We start from the raw sequence: 23,536 nt of genomic DNA on the forward strand, positions 1-23,536 counted from the left end.
ATAACATAATTGTGTTCTTTAATGTTTCAGTCGGACACTTACCTGTGCATGGCATTTCCTGTACCAACTAGTCGAGATTCGTATATTGGTGAGTATATCTTCTTTAAAAATCATTGGTTACAACACAGGCTAGATGGTACTTTTCTGAGAGATGATGTGGGTCAACTGTATGCTGTTAGATAGGATGCCAAAGTAAGAGTAGTAGTAAACGTAACAAACAGTTCTAGTAGACATAGTGATGGTAGTAGATGTAGAATAGTGGTAAAAGAAAGAAGAAGTGATAGCAGCAGCAGTAGTAGGCGTACTAATAAAAGTAGCTTGTTTGTGTGTCTACATTATTTATGATCCTTTGGTTGTGTACAGATTTCTTGACAAGTATCTGCATATTATAACTTGACAATATGGATTTATTAACCATGTTTAGGGATGTGACTGCTGCCTTCCTTTAATTTAATCTTAAATTGGTGATTTTCTTTCTCTCTTTCTTTGGTCTGACTTTGATGACACTGTGGTGTATAAATAAAGAAAAAGTCTGTTTACACACTAAAGGGCTGCAAAATGTATTAAGCACCCTGCAATATTTGCTGTTCTTGATCTGAGGGGCACGTAATACAGCCCACAGTTTGTGTTTGAATTAGCTTAGATGGCATAATCAAGTTTAGATGGAAATGGTCAGTGACAATTGATTCAGCGTACCTGAGGCGTTTCATTAAATATTAATTAATGTAACCACAGTGCTTTTCTTCCACAGTGGACTTCATACCTCATGCCAGTATGGACACAGTCCATCACATGTTACTGTTTGGCTGCCAGACCCCTGTCTCCACCACCAGCTATTGGTAATACTCAACGCCAGGTCACAGCTCAGTGTTTACAGAGTCTGAATCTGAAATTAAAATTTTATTGGTAAAGTAAAAAGTTTAAATACAAAAGGCTTCAACAAGGTTTTTAGGGCTGGCCCGAATACCAGTGTGTATGTCTGTATGTATACAGCAGTGTACAGCTGTGGTCGATTACATTGTTTTTTAACTATATTAGTAGTGCACACAATTTTAGAGCTGGTTAGAGTAATAATTAGTTTAGTTTTAGTTTTACAAGTTACAGCTTGTAAGCCAAAAATGTAATACTAATTTAAATATCCGTGTAATAATAATATCTATTGTATTGTGCCCCTCTGGTTTTCTCCTGGTTTACAAACTTGGTTTGGTAGTGGAACCTCTCTGTTGCCATTTGACTAAGGCCTTCTGGATATACCATGACCTGGATGATTGCGAATCCTCACAGAGTGACAAGTTACTGTAGCCTGTTACTTTACTACTGTTTTAATGACATTTTTAGTTAACACAAACTGATTGATTGATTCATTCATTCATTGTAATTAATTATTTATTGACTGAGATTGATTGATTGATTGCGACTGTGATTGTGATTGAGTCAATCATAGTTACAGTATTGTCAACAGTATAGATTAAATTAATTTATTATAAATATTGTTTTCCTTTATTGTTACTATTATAATTTTTAATTCCAAACGCTTGCTTTAGCAATATGTACAGTGTTACGTCATGCCAATAAAGCCATTTGAATTGAATTGAATTGAATTGACAAGTAATAATTAAGGCTGCCCCTGAAAAGTCGATGATTCGAATCATCAGTCGAGAGTGAGTAATAGTCAACAGAGGGCAGCGTGACGCTGGACAGTTGGACAGTGGCTGCTCTGATTGCTCTGGTGCTGACAGTCAGTAAAGTCTCTAAACTACTTTAGAACCAGACACTGGTCCAACCTCCTCAACTGCCATCCATTGTGATTTAGCCTGACAGGAAAGATACTCTGTGGTGGTTGTGGGATTTTATAACTGAACTATGAGCAGGAAGCATACTTTTACTTTTTCTGACTGTGTGGAAATCAGATTTTTTCACCATCACAAATGACGAAGAAAGGCATTCAAATGTGAGGTACGATAAAACATGATACTTTACCACAGGGACAACAAATAGTAAAATTTTACACTGGCAAAACTCAGTCGGGTAGAGCCCTAGTAATATGTTTTGCCTGATTGTAGGTGCCTTCAGATGTTCTTTCCATCCAAACACTACAGCAATTGCCTTACCATACTAGGTGTTTTATTGCTCTGCATCAACCTGTGCCATTCACTTTTTTTCCCCATCTGATCATCTATAAACACAAAGTGGTATCGATTGTGTCATTTGTCTCTTAAGGGACTGTGGCAGTGTACAAGGTACTTGTGAGGATGAAGCTTCCATTATGTATGCCTGGGCTCGGAATGCACCACCCACTAAATTACCAAAAGGTATGTCTCTCAAAGGGTTGGTTTACAATTACTAAAAGTAAAATTTATTTACTGACCTCAACTTTTACCTAGCCATGTGGAGAGTTTTGCCACAAATGTCCAGGTTTTGAAATCTTTAGAGATTTTTGCCACCTAACCAATACAATAGAGGTACATTAAATTTATTTTATGATGCTTATATTATTAAAAAATAGCATGTCTTTCCAGAAGCAGTGTCCCTGTTACTCTGTATAATCCACAGACATCACTGCTTACTGTTTTTAAAAGGATTATTTCTTGAGTAAAAAGTACTGAAAATGCATGAGGTGAATACAGATCATGAATGGTCAAGTGTTGGTTTTTATATACAGTTAAACATCTCTCTATATTTTGTCCCTCAGTTGAATTTCTCCTTTTGGTTTCATTTCTTTGTCTAACCTCCGTTAATCTGTTGTGGTCTTCTCAGATGTTGGTTTTAAAGTTGGAAGAAATTCCGGAACATCCTACTTTGTGCTGCAGATTCATTATGGAGATGTCACTGCTTTCAGAGGTGAGTTTTAATGGCAGTTACATACATTTATGTACATTTATGTTCCAAAGATATTATTTATATTACATCAAATCCAGTAAACGGCTGGAAAGATAAATAGTGTGTATAAATAATAATCCAACTACTACAGCAAGAGTTTTCACTGCTTAGTAACATTTTCCCTCAGCTAAATTTTATTTAATAAGCAACTAAAATAAAGTCTATGTGAGAAACACAGCATGATCCTTCTTCGACCTGACCTTAAAAAAAACTAAGCACTCAAATACTGATTTGGAGGATGAATGCTAGTTTGGTGATTGCCTGACTGAGCCTCTTGTGCCACCAGAAATTTTCACTTATTCTATGAAATATTGCAACATCTACCAGATGGTTAGGTGCAAATTTTGGTTTAGTTCACATTTCCCAGAGGATGAATCCTTATGACTTTTTGTTGAGCTTGTTGTCCTGTTTATTCATGCTATTTATTATAGTCTGTGTTTGTACATAGAGACTAAAACCGGAGTGAAATTCCTTATATGTGTGCATTTACCTGGCCAGTAAAAGTGATTCTGATTCTGACTTTGGTTATAACCCTCTTTTGTCTAGTGTCATCATAAGGATTGCCATGAAAGTTTTTACACACCTTCATGCCCTACTCAGGATTAATCGTTATCACTTTGGTTTGTCTAATACTTTAGTTTATGACCAAATACAAGAAAAAATTACATTCCAAGCGGCCTCAGCTTTGCTTTGTGTTTAGTGCTAATTAGCAAGTGTTAGCATGCTAACACGCTAAACTAAGATGTGTTGGCATTTAGCTCAAAGCACCACTATGCCTAAAGTACAACTTCATAGGGCCACTTGCATGGCTGTGGACTGTAGGGATGGGACAATATGCAATATTGTTATAATTAACGCACTAAAAAACACTATAAACTTCTGTGCAGTGTTATGGTGCTAAGGTGAAAAGTCTTAAAACTTTTGGTTGTATCACTTAAACTGACCTGCTTGGATCGTATTTTATCATCTCATAATAAGTAAGTAAAACGATACAATCCCAACAACGAAGAACCTAGGGATGGGACAATATACAATATTATCACGTATCGTGATAAAAAAAACACTCAAATACATTTATTGTGGTGAATTTCCATTATTGTGATAATCGTTTTTTTAACAAGGGCACAAGGGCATCACATACACACATCAGAGAGGTGGTAATTCAACTTGGTAAATGGTAAATGGACCTGTACTTGTTTAGCCTTTCTAGTCTTCCAACCACTCAAAGCACTTTTACACTACGTGCCACATTCACCCTTTCACACACATTCACTCAGCGAACAGAAACTAACACATTCATACACATTCACACACCGATGCACAGCATTGAGAGCAATTAGGGGTTCAGTATCTTGCTCAAGGATACTTCGACATGTGGCAGGAGCCGGGGATCGAACCAACAACCTTCCGCTCTTCCTCTGAGCCACAGCCGCCCACCTTAAAGTCTCTTTATGATTTACTTTGTTGTGCTTTTGAATTGTACTGTATCATTTTTAAAGCTGTTTCTAACATACCATAACATACCACTTCTCTTTATATGATTTATGGAAATGTCAACTTTGGTGATGTTAGTGCTCAGAAAAGTTGTTTTTTTTCTGCAGACCATCATAGAGATTGCTCAGGACTTACCTTAAGAATGACGTCAAAACCGTAAGTATTAACTTAAGCATTAAGTTTTCTGTCAAATGCTAAAATGAAAAATCTTACGAGAGGGATTTGTGAAATTGGTGCTTGTTGGGTATGAACAAAGAGTGGCACATAGTGTAGCATGTTCTCCCAGGGGAGAATAATTGATAGGAAATGTCTGACCAAAACATTACAGCCTTCTAGCCTCTAACTGTGGCTCTCCTCAAAGGCAACCCTTCATTGCTGGCATTTACCTGCTCATGTCTGTGGATACGGTTATCCTTCCAGGAAAAAAAGGTATGTTTAATGTATTTTTTCTACATGTGAATTTGTAAAGCTTATATTTATTTCCTCTTATAGGTTTCATTTTGTCAGTTTTTACAGTTATTAGGAAAATGTACTCATAATATAGACTTTGTTATTATGAGACACTTCTGTTGGGGCATAATGATACCTGTGCAATGAGGACTACCTTTATTACTTATTTATTTGCCATGCCTATTGTTTACTAAAGGAATAAATCTGGTTACACTTTCATCTGCACAATAGTGCTACCATTCTGTATCGTGGCCAATAAAAAGCAAAACTGAAAACTGTTCTTATTGATACCTTTGATTTACCAGAGGAAATTGTGTTTCATGTATTTTGATAGACATTTGCATTTATTCTAAAAAAAAACCTCAATATTACATGGACAGTGTTTTGAACCTTTGGAGGGGTGTGTGTCTGCCAAATGAAGCCATATAGAAAGGGTAAAAAACTAACCCCATTGCAACAGCAGCAAGCTACTACAAAATTGTGGTGTAACAAAAAATATGAACATTATTTATTTAATTTACCTTTTCAAAAGTAATTAGGTCAGCTTTCATATTTGCAAGTTAGTCAAATTTAAATGTATGCCTGTAAGAAGGCTTTGTTGGCTTCAAAGGCTGAATTCATTTCAATTCTGAGTAGTAGCCTAATGAGTAGCATTAAATGTGAAATCTGGATGAAATGTATCTCCTATGTGAAATGCACTCATACAGTGAAATATCAGCTGTAGACTCCACTTCCCCTGACTGTACAAAAATGAAGCCAAAATAGCCCAGATTACAGGCGGTGCCATCTTTTTGCCTGATCATGGCTTGAAACACTTGATCATACATCAGTGTGATAAAAACTACCTAAAATGCCAGACACCATCTTTGGGAAAAATATATTTGACGTGTACTTGGATTTCTTAGTTTGGCCCATGTCCCGTCTTTTAACGTGGAGGCAGTGGGATTTATAACCTATGCTGCCACCAACCACCAGGGGGCAATCAAGCTGTTTTGGCTTCACTTTTAGAGAGCTGTTATGTCTCCCATCTTTATATATGTCAATGGTCAGAGCTTGACAAATAAGAATTTTCTGTCAACCCGATCAAACTAGAACTGCCTATCAGAACCCAACACCGTTTTGATGATGTGCATCGAAACACTGACAAATATTGTTGTCTATGAAAGCAACAATATGTAAGGGTTGTCATATCCCAGTGTTGACACTTGTGTTCATTTTTGTAAAATAATGTTTAGTTAAGGCAGTTAATGTACCCTAGCTGCAAAAAACTAAAGAACAAATCCACAATTGGTCTACATAGTCCACATTTAAATGATGCTGTTGGACAGGATAGGGAGGCCAGAAAAGTAATCACAGATTGGATCTCCTTTGACATTCCTCAATTTTTTTTCCTTAGTTACAAATGCAGACATCGCCTGCGATTACACTTCATATCCCATCTACCCGTTTGCCTTCAGGACCCACACACACCACCTTGGTGAGTCATACCAGTTAAACTGAGCAGTTTGTCATGTTAGTTTTATCCATATCAGTCACAGTCTGAATGAGTGTTTCTGTCACAGGTAAAGTGGTCAGTGGCTACAGGATCCGAGATGGGAAGTGGAGCATGATTGGAAGACAGTCCCCTCAGCTACCACAGGTACATTTTCACACCAGAAGGCAACAAAATATTTTTAGGGAGCCACGGAAGCTGAATGCTTAAAGGCTGCGTGCGTGCCCCATAATTTTAATGTCCCTGGTTTGTGTCTGGCCTGGGGACACCTCTAAAGCTTGATAATTACTGCTTTATATTTCGTTTTTTTTATCTGTAGAAAACCGAAGTCAGAAAAGTGTTAGCTTTGAACAGAGCTAGGCTAGTTGTTTCTCCCTGTTTCTCCCTGTTTCTCTTTTTATGCTAAGCTAAGCTAACTGGCTGCTAGCACTTTTATCAACAATTTTGCTAATTGATAAGCCATTTAAGCCATTTATCAAGCAGTGTGCCAAAACTTCTCTGGTTCCAACTTTTCCAATGTGATGATTTTCAGTATTACATCATTATAATTTGAGTTAGGATTGTCCCAAAAACATATTTTCACTACACAACTAACATGGCCAAAAGACTTCATGATACCTATGTTATGGCAATATCTATGGAACATTTTAAAAACAAATATTAATGCTTCAATTCAAATTCACCTTTTATTGTGTGTTTAGTCTCTTTTTTGACAAATGAATTACACTCAAAATACGAGAGTTAGGAGGTGGAAAGAGAGTCTGTAACCATAACTGTACAAAAGTGAACAAAGAGAACGATAATGTCAGAGACAAACAGAAATTATTTAAAGGTCCAGTATGTAACATTTAGGAGGATCTAGTTAGAAATGGAATATAATATTTATAGGCGTGTTTTCATTTGTATATAATCACCTATAAATCGTTTTCGTCATCTTAGAGTGAGCCTACAGACACTGCTGGTCACCTTTACGGAGCCCCTAAAGGGGCATGGAAAAAGAAAAAAGAAACGTTTCTAGTGCGCACTAGATTCTATCTTGTGAGCATGAGATACGGATCGTGTGTTGTGGCGAATCAACACATGGCTCATTTGAATATATGTATAATATATATATAAAATTAGCCATGTGTTGATAGGTCACGACAGGAAAATGTAACCAATGAAATTACTTATTTTGACACACATTTTAAGCCAATAAGTATTAAACTAACAAGGTAATGTGTCAAAAGGCGGACCGTTTTTGTTATTTTCTCAAAAGGAGGACAAATGTCCGCTGCAGGACAGGGCATTTAAATGCGGACTGTAACAAAAAAGGTTACAGATTAATTTACATTTATTTTTTAGTTGCAGACAAATTAATTTAATACTCATTTGAATATTGAAATTAGCCATGTATTGATTCGCCACAACACGGGATCCGTATCTAGTGGATACTATCTAAACTAGATAGGGATCTAGTGCGCACTAGAAACGTTTCTTTTTTTTTTTTTTCCCATGTCCCTTTAGGGGCTCCGTACACCTTCCATGGAGTTGGATGTTGAACCACCATGTTTCTACAGTACAGAATGGACAAACCAAACACTGGCTCTGAATAGTGCTGTTTGCATTTTCGTGCATTTTGCAGCAACCGTAGTTTCTCCCTTGCTTAAAAAGGGAGGGTGAAGCGAGTGAGTTGCATTCTGAAACTGTACTGCTAGATGCCACTAAATCCTACACAATAGAGATTTAAGAGGCACTGGATTATTTACACAATATTATTGTATTATATGTGTATTAATAACATGATATCAACTTCATTTTTTAAATATCACTGTTATTGTCAATACTGGTATATCGCGACACCCTTAATTTGAATCAGTGTTTTGGACTATTGGTCAGGACGAAACTAGCATTTTGAAAATAAATGTGTCAAATAACTCCAACCCAATAAAAACAAAATGCAGTAGTTTATCTCATATTGTATTGTTCATTGTAATTAAAATAAGTTAAAAATATCTTCATAAACATGGCACGCATTCCTAGTTTACCAATGCCTCAAGAACTACGTGTCTCTAAGAGCCATAAGTTCTTAGGCTTCCATTTGTAAGAGCATGGCTCAAGGTCCAGTTAGCATATTCTACTGACATTCTGAGTGTTTGTGAACTTGTCTTGTGTGATGCCAATGCCAAAAAAGGCAAGAAAAAGTTCAGGCTCCAACTGTACAGTATGTTTGTGAGATATTTTTACTTATTAGAAAGATATTTATAATAATTAAGGCTTGCTCTACTATTAACAAAGGCCTCCAATGCCCATGTCCGAAGATATTTCAATATCCAAATTTTCTTTCCATTCTTCAATGTGTTGTGATCTGTAGATTTTTTGGGATTATACTCATTATACAGCTATTTTATTAGTGGATTGATCTTTGAATGAACCAATCACGACATTGTGTAGCATTCTAAACCTCTTACATATATTAGTGATAACAGAAACATGATTTACAAAGATAGGGCCCCATGTCTCTTTAATCATCTTGTCCAGGTTGCCCAACTCTTCTGAGGAGTCAATAATTGTGTGTAAAGGTGTGTACTGTGACTAATACGACTGAATTTATGACGAAGAATGTGTATTGATAACAGCAATTTTTCAAGTAGAGTGCTGTTTGCTGTTTTCTCTCCAGGCTTTCTATCCTGCTAACAAGGAGTTGAACGTGAAGAATGGCGACACCATTGCAGCCAGATGTATGTTCACTGGTGAGGGCAGAACCTCCAAGACTTATATTGGGTGAGTTCTGTTATAAAACCCAATACACCTAATGCACCATTTAAACTGTATTGTAGATTATCTATAACTCAAAAGTACCTTCTAATTTTTATGTGTTATGTATTTAAATATATGGAAGGAAATAAGGATCATTCATATTTTTATATTGTGAAATGATGTTCACAAATAATTTCACAGCTTGCAGTTGTATATCACATTTTCTGTGCACGTGAAAGAAAATGCATGCACTTATCTCAATGTGGGAATTTGTAAAATAAATACAATCTTACAAATTTGAGCTCGTAAATATGTCATAAAGTTTTGCAGCTGTAGAAATATTCTGGACAAGTTGTGTGATGCAGATATAGTTTGCATTTGCAAAAATGTTTTATGTTTCATAGCTATAGAAATATTTTGTTGTTTGCATGAATTTTGACCCTGTTTTTAAACCTGAGCTGACACACTTAATTTACTCATTTTGGTAAAACTGGATCATATCCAAATAGTTCCGGGTTTTCCCATTGACAGAGAGTTGACGCAGAGCACCCTGAAGACATCAGTGGGAAAACTTCAGGTTATGAATATAACCCCGGTTCTCTGAGTGTGTGTCTCACTATGGGGAACGCCTACTGCTTGACCTCGTCAGAAGGTCAAATAACATTACGCCTGCCCTAAGTGGCTGGCACTAATGACGTCTATGTCAGGAGGGGATGGGACCCATCTCCTGTATAATAGGTTGATTAGTGTCATTTGTCATTCAAAACAAGGTCAGCTCTTCCTCGCTTCTATAGCAAGGAGGGTGGTCTGGTGAGACACCAGGGGTTATATTCATAACCTTACATTCTCTTTCATAGCATTCGATTTGTGTCTCACTATGGGGAAAAGAATAACGACTCCCGGATTGCCTGTAAAGAAGACAACTGTCCCCTGTGGCACTTCACAAGCGAGGAGCCACACTGAATGTACCAGAGCTGGAGCCATTACATCCAACCTATAAAACCTAGCAAATGTGTGGGGTGAGTTCCAGCATGCAGCTGCACACCCCTCTTCAATAGAAGGATTACAACAAGTTCGCTAGACCCCTGGTGGAATGTGCACGGAGACCATCGGGAGGCTCTAGGCCCTTGCTGGCATAAGCCAGAGCAATAGCCCCCACTTATCCAGTGGGAAAGACGCTGTTTGGACACAGGCTTTCTCACATGAGTCTTTGCCCAAGACACAAATAACTGGTTACCCTGTCTGAAACTTGGGGCCCTGTCCAAATAAATTTGCAGTGCACAAACTGGACACAGAGTATGCAAACGCCAGTGCTTCTCAGAGGAGAAAGGCAGGGGATAAAAAGCAACCAGGTCTATAGTGGAGCACAAGCCCATAACCTCTGGGATAAAGGCCGGGTTAGGTTTCAGACTGACATTAGCATTCCCTGGAGAAAACTTTTTACATTCCTGATGCACAGAAAGTGCATGGATCTCACCTATATGCTTAGCCGAGGCTAAAGCTAGCAATAAGGCGGTCTTCAGGGACAACATTCTCAACACTACTTATTGCAGTGGTTCAAAAGTGGGACAGGAGAGAGTGTCTAGTACACTGGTTAGAGCCCATGACGAGGCTAATGGTCTAGATGTAAGCAATTTACGCCATGCACCCTTCATGAATCGCCCACTGACTTCCCATCAAAGCCAATGTTGTAGGCAGAGATAGCTGCCAAGTACACCTTGATGGTTGAGAAGGCCCTACCTTTCTCAATAAGGTCCTGTAAAAAGGTCTGAATCGCTGCCACAGAACACTGACAATGGACAGCTTCTGACTCTGAACACTAGCTCTCAAACACATGCCCCTTATGCTCATATAACATCCTAATCGAAGACTCTCTGGAGCACTGAATAGTGTTAATAACACTATGAGGGAGTCCAACTGTATTCATGTTGAACCACTCATGGACCAAGCCCATAGAGCTAGGCTGCATTGTAAAGGTTCCATCTTCCCTTCACTGTTCTCCCCTCGTGAGTGGCACCCCAGCCCATCAGAGAGGCGTCTGGGGTGATCACCTTTCTTGCCAGTACGGTTCCCATGGTAACACCTTCAGTCAGGAAAACCTGGGTTTTCCACTGGCGAAGTGCTTGAGAGCAGTCTGCTGAAATCCTCACCTGATGGTGGCCATCACGGTGTGGATTCAGGCCCAGAGAGGCTACCCAGTTATGTGTCATTGTGCTCTTTTTTTCACATTTATCTTAAAACCCAGATTCGGTCTGTCTTTGAGGGGAGAGATGGAGCCGAGGAAGAGAGGGAGGCCTTTGGTTGAAGGTGGGTCGCTACCAGCGGCTCTATTGGGGGCATCTGGCGAACGCCGTGAGACTCAATCCCCTCACAATCCTTCAGGGTGGCTCCCATGATGGGGTGTTTTTCACTGTAGGGCTATTCTTTCCATCCAGGTGTCGCGTCCAAGCTCTCGGAGATGTCCACTTTTCCCTGCGGCGTTGCTGCTTCCCCCCGACAGGCTAACCCGGCGGGGAAGTAGTTTACAGGGGAAAGCAGTGCAGTGGATATACTCATCAGTATGGGTTAGGGTAGTCTGGGCGTGGGGTAAGCACAAAGGGGGAATGTACCAGCCAGAGATTTTAATGCTGCAGGGACAAAGCTTCAAGCTTTTCCCGACATCACTGGTGTTAATAGCCGTAGCCATGGTTGGCTAGTGATCTGCATCTGCTGATGCTACCTGTTACAAGGTATTGCTCCCTGCTGGTATTGCTAGCGTGACCCTTATTAGCAGAAGTATTGCTACTTTTTTGGGGCAAAAGTATTGCTACTTTTTTGGGGCAAAAGTATTGCTACTTTTTTGGGGCAAAAGTATCCCTACTTTAAACCCGAGTCAGTGAAGAGTATTGCTACTGTTCGTGAACCAGCAAGCAACTGTACAGCTGGGAATAAAGCGCCCGGTGCACCCATTCCTTTGGATAGTTTAGTTTAGCACCCAATAGCACGGTTGTCGATGCGCTTCTGTGAGAAGTGAGAAGAGGTTTTTGAATGACAATTGACACTGTCAGCCTATTATATTGGAGGAGGGTCCCATCCCCTCCTGACATAGACGTCATTCGTGCCAGCCAGTTAGGGCTCTGACGAGGTCACGCAGGAGGCATTCCCCATAGTGAGACAAGAAAAGAATGCTATGAAAGAACCAGAAAATACTTTCTCAGAAAATGTGATCCAGTTTTATTAAAATCAATGAATAAAGTTAAAAAGTTTTTGTACAGTTTGACTTATTCTGATTAGATGGTCTGTGGATAACGTTTTGATTGACTATTTAGCTCAGTTGTCCTGGCCAAATTTTAATCAAAAAACGCAAAATATTTAACTTTCACACATTAACCAACTTGAATTTGCTCATTTTTTTCTTTGAAAATTCACACATTCAGATACATGCATGCATATTTTTTCACATGCACATAAAATGTGATATACAACTGCAAGCTGTACAATCATTTCCCAAGCTCAAAATATTAATGACTCTGATTTGCTTCCATTGAAATATGGTTTACAGGCTTTCATTATAGGTGTGCAAGACAGGCACTGTGGCTGTTCTCCAATGACACACCTTTGTTTCTTAACACTTGCTGTCTGATTACTCATGCAGTGTCACAACTTTGTAAATACTGTATACACCATATGCATTTAAAGGTGGGGTCAGTCATTCTGGAGAAAAATAGTTGATTGTTGAGTCTCCTTCACAGGTGAAATACCGAGGCTTTGAGAGCACAAAAACTACATATGTGTGTCTCGGACGACCTGGGAATGAGACCCAACATAACAAACAAACTATCTTTCTCCAGAATGACTGTCCCCACCTTTAAGGGGGAGGAAAGCAGTATAACCAATCTTTCAGATGAAAACACCTCTGTGTTAGAAAAAAATGCAAGGGTCTACTAGGCATGGAACAATCAGGAAGCAAATAGTGCCTGGTGAGCCCTATTTACAAGCAGATATTAAGATACTAAACATTCATGGAGACGCCTTGCCTGAAAATCAACTCTTTCTACAAAATACTGTGGAAAACTACAAAGGTAGATCAGTGTTAAGTATGCCTTTTAGTGTTTTGTGGACTTCCCAGAAATGTCCTATTACATGACATGTAATTGGCTTCATGAAACCCATACTCCAACATTTAACATCCCCAGCAGCAAAATATGCTTTCTGCTTCAGTGTAATAAAGAAACTGATAAACATACACTTCCACCTAAACTCCCACCACATGTGACGGGGTTCCCACGTGTCCTAGAAAACCTGGAAAAGAGAGAAGGTGTTATGTTAAACAGAGGAACCCACAAGCAGAACACAAACTCGGTTGGTTATGATTTCCAAAGACAGGCTTTTTTTGAGAACCAACTGATGAAACGGTGATGTGGAGCTCCTGCTGGCAGTGTTGAGAGGATTATGGCTGAGATCCAGGCAGAGTGGAACTGAAGATGGAGGCAGTGTGGCTGATACGAAGGAGCGGGCAGGTAGTTGAATAAGATATTGTCTGTGGCTGAAAGTGCTCCTGAGCTGCCTGAGCTCAGTGTAGAGAGGATGAGAGGGGTTGTCCATGATGGCTTTCAGCTTCCCTTTCATCCTCTTCTCCGTTACAGCCTCCACACTGTCCATCTCCATCCCCACCACCGAGCTGGCCTTCCTCACCAGCTTGCTCAGCTTGTTGGCACCCCTAGTCCCGATGCCTCCTCCCCAACAAACCACCACAAAGAAGAGGAAACTGGCCACTAAAGACTGGTAGAACATCCATAGTAGCCGAGTGCACACGTTGATGTATCCTGTTCTTGTAACAGTCTTTGGCCCTCCTCAGCTCCTTCTGAGTGTCTTTCTTGGTCCATGGCTTGTTGTTTGGGAAACAGCGAATCCTTTTGGTGGGGATAATGCTGTCCTCACAGAACCTGATGTAGTCTGTGACACACTTGGCGAGACCCTCGATGTCATCTCTGTGGTCTTCCTGGAACAATTCCCTGTTGGTTGTCCTATAACACTCTATCATGGGCTCCTCTACTTCCCCTGACCACTGCTGCACAGTCTTGGTGGTGTTGGACTGTCTCCTCCTAACAGCAGGCCTGCATGTAGGAATAAGCTGTATCAGGCAGTGGTCAGATTTGCCGAGGGGGGGGGTGGCGCTGTATGCCTCCTTTACATTGGCATACAGCAGATCCAAGGTATTTTCCCCTCTGGTGTTACAGGTGACATACTGGGTAAAGTTGGTCAGGGTCCTTTAGATTTTGGCATGATTCAAATCTCTGTTTATTATGATGAATGCGCTGGGATGAAATGTCTGCAGGTCCGCCACGGCGCACGCCTGTGACGTCATCTTGATTAAGGTGGTCAATGTGCAATTCACTTGATTATTATGTAATTCTTTGTAATTATCTATAATTCTGCAACTCCACAATCTTAAAACTCATTACTATTTATTTAAATTCTGTCAGCAATGTTGTGAAATATGTTTACATTTATGTTTAGATTTATATTTACTATACTCTTACTATATTTCTATTTTCCATTTTTATTTTTACTTTTTACTATATGTTATTTCTATTCTATATATTGTGTTCGATTTTGTATATAAGTACTATTTCTTTAACGTTGTGTAAGTAGAACAACTGTAACGAATTTCCCCCCAGGGATCAATAAAGTATTTCTGATTCTGTTACCAGTTGCTATTATTGTTTCTGTGCACATTTGTCTCTGTCGTTGTCCTTCTGTTATGGTCAGTAGTTTCCTCCTCCCTGGTGTCCCTGTCTCTCTCTCTGTGGACTCCTTTCACTCTCCCTGATTACCTGCTCACCTGTCTGACTGCTCAAACCTGCCAGCAGTCCTGCAGTATATACACCCTGGTTCTTCATCCACTCTCCGCCAATGACAATGGTGGCCAAAAACTCACAGGGCAGATAGTATGGCCTTACTTTAGAGGGAAAAATAAGAGGGGCTGTGGGAGCTGTGCGTCGAGCTGCCACTCTCTGTGGCGCCGGAAGTAGAAGTGAAGATGATGATCCTGAGGTACGGGAAAAAACAAGGTTTAGTTTGTCAGTATAAACGGGAAAACACGTATTTTAAAGTTCTCTTGCTGGCCAAGAATGTTACTACCAGGCATGTAGAGACAACGATATGGCGGAGAGTGGATGAAGAACCAGGGTGTATATACTGCAGGACTGCTGGCAGGTTTGAGCAGTCAGACAGGTGAGCAGGTAATCAGGTAGAGTGGGAGGAGTCCACACACACCGAGAGAGAGACAGGGACACGAGGGAGGAGGAAACTCCAGCAACTACTGACCATAACAGAAGGACAACAACAGAGACAAATGTGCACAGAAACAATATTAGCAACAACTATACTGGTAGAAGTGACTAATAATGATGACGATAACAACAAGGCCCTCCGTAATGCCAGAGGAGCCTATTACTCAGCACTAATAGAAGAAAATAAGAATAACCCTAGGTTCTTCTTCAGCACTGTAGCCAGGCTGACAGAGAGTCACAGCTCTATTGAGCCACATATCCCCATAAACTTAAGTAGCAATGACTTCATGAGCTTCTTCTATAATAAAATTATTACTATTAGAGAAAAAATTAATCACCAACTGCCATCAACAGTTATCAGTGGCTCTCCAAGTTCAGGGACTTCTGTCAATGTAAACTTAGACATATATTTAGACTGTTTTTCTGCTATCGATCTTCATCAGTTAACTTCAATCATTTCTTCATCGAAGCCATCAACCTGTCTATTAGACCCGATCCCAACTAGGCTGCTTAAAGAAGTTGTTCCCTTAATTGGCACTTCTTTACTGGATATGATTAATCTTTCTTTATTATCAGGATATGTACCACAGTCCTTTAAAGTAGCTGTAATTAAACCCCTTCTTAAAAAGTCCACTCTTGACCCAGGGGTTTTAGCCAACTATAGACCGATTTCTAACCTCCCCTTCCTCTCTAAGATTCTGGAGAAAGTAGTCGCCAAAGAGTTGTGTGACTTTCTACATAACAATAGTTTATTAGTCAGGATTTAGAGTTCATCATAGCACAGAGACAGCTCTGGTTAAAGTTAATAATGACCTTCTGACTGCTTCTGACAATGGACTGGTCTCTGTACTAGTATTATTAGATCTTAGTGCTGCATTTGACACCATTGACCATAATATTCTTTTACAGAGACTTGAGCATCAAATTGGCATTAAAGGAACCGCACTAAGCTGGTTTAAGTCATATTTATCAGATCGCTCGCAGTTTGTACATGTTAACGATGAATCTTCAATAAATACTACAGTTAGTCATGGAGTTCCACAAGGTTCTGTACTTGGACCAATACTATTTACTTTATATATGCTCTCTTTAGGCAACATTATTAGGAATCACTCCATTAACTTTCACTGTTATGCAGATGATACGCAGTTATATCTATCAATCAAGCCCAATGAAATTAATCAATTATCTAAATTACAAACATGTCTTAAGGACATAAAATCCTGGATGACCTGCAATTTTCTGATGTTAAACTATTACTAACATATTTCACAATATTGCTGACAGAATTTGAATAAATAGTAATGAGTTTTAAGATTGTGGAGTTGCAGAATTATAGATAATTACAAAGAATTACATAATAATCAAGTGAATTGCACATTGACCCTGGTATTGCACCTTAATCGAGTTATTGCACATTAACAGCACCAGTTTAATGACTGATTGACTCAGAGTTTCAACAGTCTGAAGGAGGAGTTAAAGAGTCTGATGGCCACAGGCAGGAATCACTTCCTGTGCCGCTCTGTGGTGCATCCCGATGGAAAGAGTCTTGAGTCATGAAGATGGCATGAATCTTGGGCAGCATCCTCCTCTCTGACACTGCTGTCAAAGAGTCTAGCTCCACTCACACGTCGTCACTGGCCTTGATGACTGGACTCTGTGTGGTAAATGAAGTCTGTGGTGTAGAGGGTGAAGAGGAAGGGAGAAAGGACAGTTCCCTGCGGGGCCCCGGTGTTGCTATCTACTCTATGTGAATGGAGACGTTATGGTCAGGTATGTCCTGGTGTAGCCATATCTCTGTGAAGCAAATCAAACTACACTCCCGGGGGACATCAAAAAGGCAGCAAAAGTGTTGGGACAGAATATTTTTACATCTAACACTGTTAGACAGCAGAGTTGGTGATTGTTGGAACAGTGTAAAGACTAATAAAGCCGGTTTTGTCAGTTTTATTTTATCTCTGTCGGGTTTGAATGAAGTGTGTTTTAAGATTGCTTAAAAAGGTCTTAGTTCTGTATAAGAGAGAAAATTGAATTTAGAAGGTGTACGGTTATATTTTCTGTTTAATTCAGAATAGTTTTTCCTTTCCTTTCCTTTCTTGACATTTGGTGAGTTTTCTATCTTTTCTAAGTTGTTAGAGTTTGTCGCACATAGTTTCATGCAGTGTTGATGTCTATCTAAACACGGTCTAAAGGTCAGAGATCTGCATACATGTAGCCATGTAACTAGAGTTAATATTCCTTTTTTAACATAAACACAAAAGCACATATTGTGATGATCGTCCCTTAAATTGATTGTTAAAGAATTGTGACCAAGGTATGTACTGATGTACTGATCAGCTGGGCAGTAGCCAGAGGATGATAATATATTGGGCGGTTTGTGGAGAAGATCTCAATGATACAGATATAGCAACTCTCCTCAATCTTTACGCAAAGATCATCTGCCTTGTTGCCTATAGTAAGTGATGTATATAACCCCAGGTACTTTTCTGTTTTGTCTGCAGTGGTACCTCTGCTGATGAAATGTGCAACTTCTATATAATGTACTACATGGACAGCAAACACGCCATACCCTACATGAACTGCATGGAGACCGGCTCCAATGAGCTGTTTCAGGATATTCCAGCTGAGGCTAATGTTCCCATTGCTGTCAGTCCGGGTCATATGAACTCTATGACGCATATGGGACACACAACAGGTACAAAAGAATTAGATATTGTTTATGTTGAATACCTCTTACCCAACGTTATTCAAAACTATTTTTGACAATTTTAGTATGCCTCCTTCATGTGACTTACAGAATTTACATTTTTCAAAAAGAACTTAGCTGTCACTAAACTTTGTTTTCCCCCATAGATCAACAACTTAACAGATTGTTGAATACAAACAATGCAGAGAAGGTTCTGGATCAGGGTGAGTTTGTTTTTTTTTGTCACTACAAAAACTCTTACTTGATAATAAGTCTGATATTTGTCTCAGCCTCTGACATAATTTTAGCTCAACACTTAATATAATCATGCATAATAAATAGTCAGTGTACAAATTACTAAATGGCTTTTGAGAGAGCCCAATTTTCCAGTATTCACCACTATGAAACATGTCACATGCCCTTCAATTGCAATTGTTACTGTGAAAAACTACTACAAACAGGTAATGGTAAATGGACCTGTACTTGTATAGCGCCTTTCTAGTCTTCCGACCACTCAAAGCGCTTTTACACTACTTGCCACATTCACCCTTTCACACAGTAATGGCAAAGTCCATCGAACAGAAACTAACATTCATACACATTCACACACCGATGCACGGCATCGGGAGCAATTTGGGGTTCAGTATCTTGCTCAAGGATACTTCGACATGTGGCACCAGGAGCTGGGGATCGAACCCACAACCTTCCGATTAAGGAACGACCCGCTCTGACTCTGAGCCACAGCTGCCCAGGTCAATAACATTTCATAGAGGCTAAATTCGACAACATTATCAAAGAATACATCTATTGTGGGCACGTCAAGCAAGATGGCGGTGCATTAGACGAGCTCTCCCCGCCCTATCTACCAAACTGTTTTATACCCAATTATTTGCCACTTTCCTTTTGTAAATCAGACTTGGTTGGCATTTTTGCACATATTGGAATCACCCGGTGGAAGTTTTGGAATCAAAATGACTTCTATGACCAAGCACTCCAAGGGAGGTTAGGCGGCAGGCCGCATATCCACCAGGAAGAGCCCCAGCTATACAATGGAAGATACGACACCCACATTAGAGTCGGACATACGGGATGTTGAACCAAAGAGCATGGAGAACATTTTCGCTGAGATAGCTAAAACGATTGCTACACTTCACTACAGCCGACATGTTTGTGAGCGATAATGACGGCCATGACAAGAAGGTGGAAATGTTACAGAATCGTTTACAAGTAGGGTTGCAAAATTCCGGGAATATTTTTCAAACTTTCCATGGGAATTAACGGGAATATATGGGAATTAACGGGAATAACCGTGAATTAACGGGAATTAACAGGAATAAACAGGAATTAATGGGAATAAACTTGATATTGTTAATATTGCTTTTTATAATACTGTTAGTCTATAACAGGGAACTTACATGTAGTTGAAAAGAAACATCTTGCAGGATAATCTTGCTCAAACAACCTGATTTAATGCAACTTCAGTTGAATGTCCTCCCTATAGCATAGGCTACTACATACTTGCCAACATTTATTTTTTAAAATATGGGAGTTTTTTTTCTTTTTTTGGGGGCGGGGGGTTAATACATAACCCATTGCTGTTAACGTATTTGGGTTAATTGTATTGTACGCATATAACCATAACCATAGCCATAGTAAATTAAAGGCAGCATGCTAGCTACCATCATATGTTAAGCTAAAGGTTGATGGTTTGGGCTACTTCTTATGGTGCTATCCATTTGTCTTGTAAATCCCCCGCCTGAGTTGCTCGACGCGAGAATGTGACATAATTGCCTGGCTTGTACCACTTATAGCGTTCCATTTGTCTTTGGGCATTACGAGTCAGAATGAACATGGAAGCCACCAGTGCAGCAGCTGTCTTGTTATTGCTTGTGGCTCATCTAAACAAGCTCAATGTGAAATAATAATGTTTTTCTACAGAAACACTAACATTTCAAGTAATTTCGTTATTGCAAGTCTTACATTTCAAAAATATTTTGCCATTTTCGCCTATTTCAATTTCAACAAGTGCTGTGGCGTTTTTCTCGAGCCACCAGGGGCAGTGGCAGGCTAGTGTTATTACATTAGCCTATTTAGCAAACCAGCTCGAAAACAAAACTTTACATTGTATTGCACACACAGCAACACCGTGCAATGCATAAATTGGTGACCAGATTAAAGCAGCAATGTAAACAAGTGTGTAAGAGCATTTAAAATCGACATTAAAACGACCAACGTATATATGCCTGTCTGCTTATTACAAAACAAAATGTTTATATTTATGTTTGTATAAGATGGAGTTTGTATGAATTACCCAACTTTTCCAGTTAATTCTCCTAAATTCCCATTAATTCCCATAATTTGCCATTAATTCCCATGAAAGTTTCCAAATTGGAATGTTTCAAAAATTCCCCAGCTTATCTTTCCATGGGAAGTTTCCGGAAAGTTTCCAGAAATTTACCGCAAATTTCCGCCCCTTTGCAACCCTATTTACAAGAGCTGGAAAAACATTGTAAGAGAAACAACGTGGGACTAAAGGAGACGTATGGAACGAATGGCACCATGGAGGCATGTGTGAAGAAAGCTTTGCGTGAGGGGCTCGGCATCGATGTGGACAGGGAGTTTGAGGTGGAGAGAGCGCACCTGACGGCTGCTCCCAGGCCAGCTATGGACCAGCTGCCCAGACTGGTGCTTATCAGATTCCTGCGACAATCGGCGAGGGAGAAGGTGCTTGCCTTGGCGAGAGAAAACCGTGGTATATTGTGGGAGAACCTCAGATTGTCAGTGTTCCCAGACGTAGGAGGAGGAGGCAGAACAATTTATTGAGGAAAACTCTACCTTTTGATTTTTGAGTTGTTCCTAGGGAACAGAAGCCAAGTGCCTCTGTTAATATTGTCTGGGGCATATTTAAGTTTGTGTTACCTTTTGTTACTACTTCAGATGTTCAGAAGTATCCAGTTCAGAAGCGTTCAGCTTTACCTTGACATATATTTCTATAAGGGTGTGGTACTGACTGAAGTTAACAGGGAGACAATTTTCGGTATTAATACATGTGAGACACTAGTTTTAAAGCGCGACATTGGTGATATCAGGTCACAATGTAGCCAGGCTTTTCTTGCCATAAATATTTATGTTTACTCATTCTTATTTCCTACATAAAACATGGCTAAAAACTTAGATGTATAAGTTGAACATCAAGGGCTGTGGGGATCCTAAAAAGAGAGGAAAGGTTTTGACATACCTCAAACATAACAAAGCAGATATTGCTTTCATTCAAGAGACTCACTTTAGGGGAGAAGAGGCAGCCAAACTGAAGTGGGGATGGGTGGGCCACATCTTTCATAGCTCTTACTCTAGCAAGAGGAGAACAGGGTTTGCATTCTAATAAACAAAAATCTGAGTTTCGTTCTGGTCAAGGAACTGACCAAATTATTCTAGCTGGAGACTTTAATCAAGTAATGGATGTGTTTATGGATAAGAGCAAATTCAGCGGGCCAATAACTATGAGAGACAGGGCTGCTCTACACATGCTCTGTGAAGACTTAGGCTTGGTAGATATTTGGTGACTGGCAAATCCCAGAGAAAGGGTTTACACCGTCTTCTCCCACTGTCAGAAATCGTATTCTAGGATAGACTTCTTTTTAATTTCAAGAAATATTGTAGAATCAGTAACAGTGTACAATAAATGCGATGGCCCTGTCGGACCATGCAGCTATACAGCTGGGTGTTGATATTAACACAGATAAAGAGAGAAAAGGTAGATGGAGGCTAAACACCTCACTGTTATGTGATGAAGCCTTTGCTCTGACACTGAGGGAGGATCTTAAATACTACTTTGATTTTAAGTCAAGAAGCACAGCCACAAGGGCAATGGAATGTGAGGCATCCAAAGCTTTTATCCGAGGCAAAATTATAGGGATAGGCATCAAAACAGAAAAAAGAATATAGGAGCAAAATCAAGGATTTGGAATGTCAAATTAGAAAACTGGAAACTGAACTATCGACACTTTTCAGATAAGTTATACCAGGATATATGAAAACTTAAATTCCAACTACAGGATATTTATAAAATAAATGTTGAATATGCATCATTCAGGCTCAGAACAACTTTTTATGAAGAGGGCGAGAAAGCAAGCAAATTACTTAGCAGGCAACTTAAAAACAGAACTCCCTCAACGTGATACCAGTGATTAAGAAGGGAAATAACTTCTTCGTCATCTAGTAAAGAAATAAATGAGGTCCTAAAACAATTTTATAGGGAATTATACACATCCCAGGTCAGCTCAAATCGAAGGGAAATTAGTAATCTTTTCTCTAATATTACTCTACCTAAAGTATCTGCTGAACATGTGGAATTATTAGATAGTCCAATAACCGATCTTCTGCAGTTCATATGAGAAGATTATTACATCTGATTTGGCTGAACCATTCAAACCAGGACCCAATCTTGGCCATCTCGTTGGATGCTGAGAAGGCCTTCGACACTGGGTCAAGGACAGTAATTTGGATTGGGTTAGCATTGAAAGTGAGATGTGTTCTCCATTTGCCCCTATAGATAGATTATCCCAGTCTCAACATGGACCCATGAACCCTATCCTGTCTCATTCGAAAGAGGTTTGGACCAGAATACACAAGATGTTAAAGATACCTCATCTTAGACAGCCTTACTCATCTATATGGCATAACCCAACGATTGTTATTGGGAAAACACAGATATAATGGAAAAAATGGCACCTCAGTGGTATATGTCGGGTGGATGACCTGTATCAGAATTGTGTTTTCATGTCATATACAGATCTGACTAGGAGATACGCCCTCACAGGGAAAGGTCACTTTTGGAAGTATCTACAAATTAGGAGCTGTCTCGCACAAGGGACTCAGTAAGAAGAGAAATCCCATCACAGACTTTCTCAGATTGCCAACGGAACACCTTATGGCCTCTATCTTTTATAGACTGACTAATGAACTACTCAGTAATAGCTGCGACAGCTTAAGAGGAGTGTGGCAGAAGGACTTGGGATGTATGTTGAATGAAGAGGAGTGGTTAAACATTCTGTCACATACTGGGAAATTTGTCAGGGAGTCCAGAAGTAAATTTACTCAATACAAAATAATCCACAGGTATTAATCAGCCAAACCCCCAGAAATGAAGGAATGGGTTAACTATATGATAAAAACTGCCTCCTACGAATCCATGTTGATCAGGAGGAATGACGGAAACCACACTAAGGGACCAACATGGGGGTTTTTTGGAATCATGTATCTCTGGCCGAAAACCCGGACTCATAACTGTGGTTCTGTCTATCTCTCCCTAAATGTTACCTTCTTTATTTATTTATTTGTTTTTTTTCTTTTTTACTTATCTGCATATTCTTCAGGTTATTATTTTCACTATTATTGCGGTTGTAGCTCACTCTGTTATTGTTTGTTTTTGTTTGTTTTCCTACAATTATTAATATTATTACTTATTTAATAATCTGTTTATTGAATAACTTTTGGGAGTGATTGCTAACTGTGCCTTAC

General features: G+C 39.5%; 1 protein-coding gene and 1 long non-coding RNA gene across 4 annotated transcripts in view; both read left to right on the forward strand.

The window, feature by feature from the left end:
- pam (peptidylglycine alpha-amidating monooxygenase) overlaps window positions 1-23,536 on the forward strand; it is a 59,642-nt gene that overhangs the window by 6,725 nt on the left and 29,381 nt on the right. For all 3 annotated transcript variants that reach the window (XM_051412269.1, XM_051412270.1, XM_051412271.1), the window contains 11 exons: window positions 31-88; window positions 752-839; window positions 2,221-2,312; window positions 2,758-2,841; window positions 4,482-4,530; window positions 4,736-4,803; window positions 6,221-6,301; window positions 6,387-6,463; window positions 8,976-9,079; window positions 17,832-18,025; window positions 18,184-18,240. In XM_051412269.1, the coding sequence (XP_051268229.1) occupies window positions 31-88; window positions 752-839; window positions 2,221-2,312; window positions 2,758-2,841; window positions 4,482-4,530; window positions 4,736-4,803; window positions 6,221-6,301; window positions 6,387-6,463; window positions 8,976-9,079; window positions 17,832-18,025; window positions 18,184-18,240 (952 nt within the window). The remainder of the gene's footprint in view (window positions 1-30; window positions 89-751; window positions 840-2,220; window positions 2,313-2,757; window positions 2,842-4,481; window positions 4,531-4,735; window positions 4,804-6,220; window positions 6,302-6,386; window positions 6,464-8,975; window positions 9,080-17,831; window positions 18,026-18,183; window positions 18,241-23,536) is intronic.
- Window positions 10,085-14,744, forward strand: LOC127370395 (uncharacterized). Its single transcript, XR_007886226.1, has 2 exons — window positions 10,085-13,554; window positions 13,681-14,744. It is a non-coding gene; the product is annotated as an uncharacterized LOC127370395 (long non-coding RNA).

Source organism: Dicentrarchus labrax, unplaced genomic scaffold (assembly GCF_905237075.1).
Source record: "Dicentrarchus labrax unplaced genomic scaffold, dlabrax2021, whole genome shotgun sequence".
Lineage (NCBI taxonomy): Eukaryota > Metazoa > Chordata > Actinopteri > Moronidae > Dicentrarchus > Dicentrarchus labrax.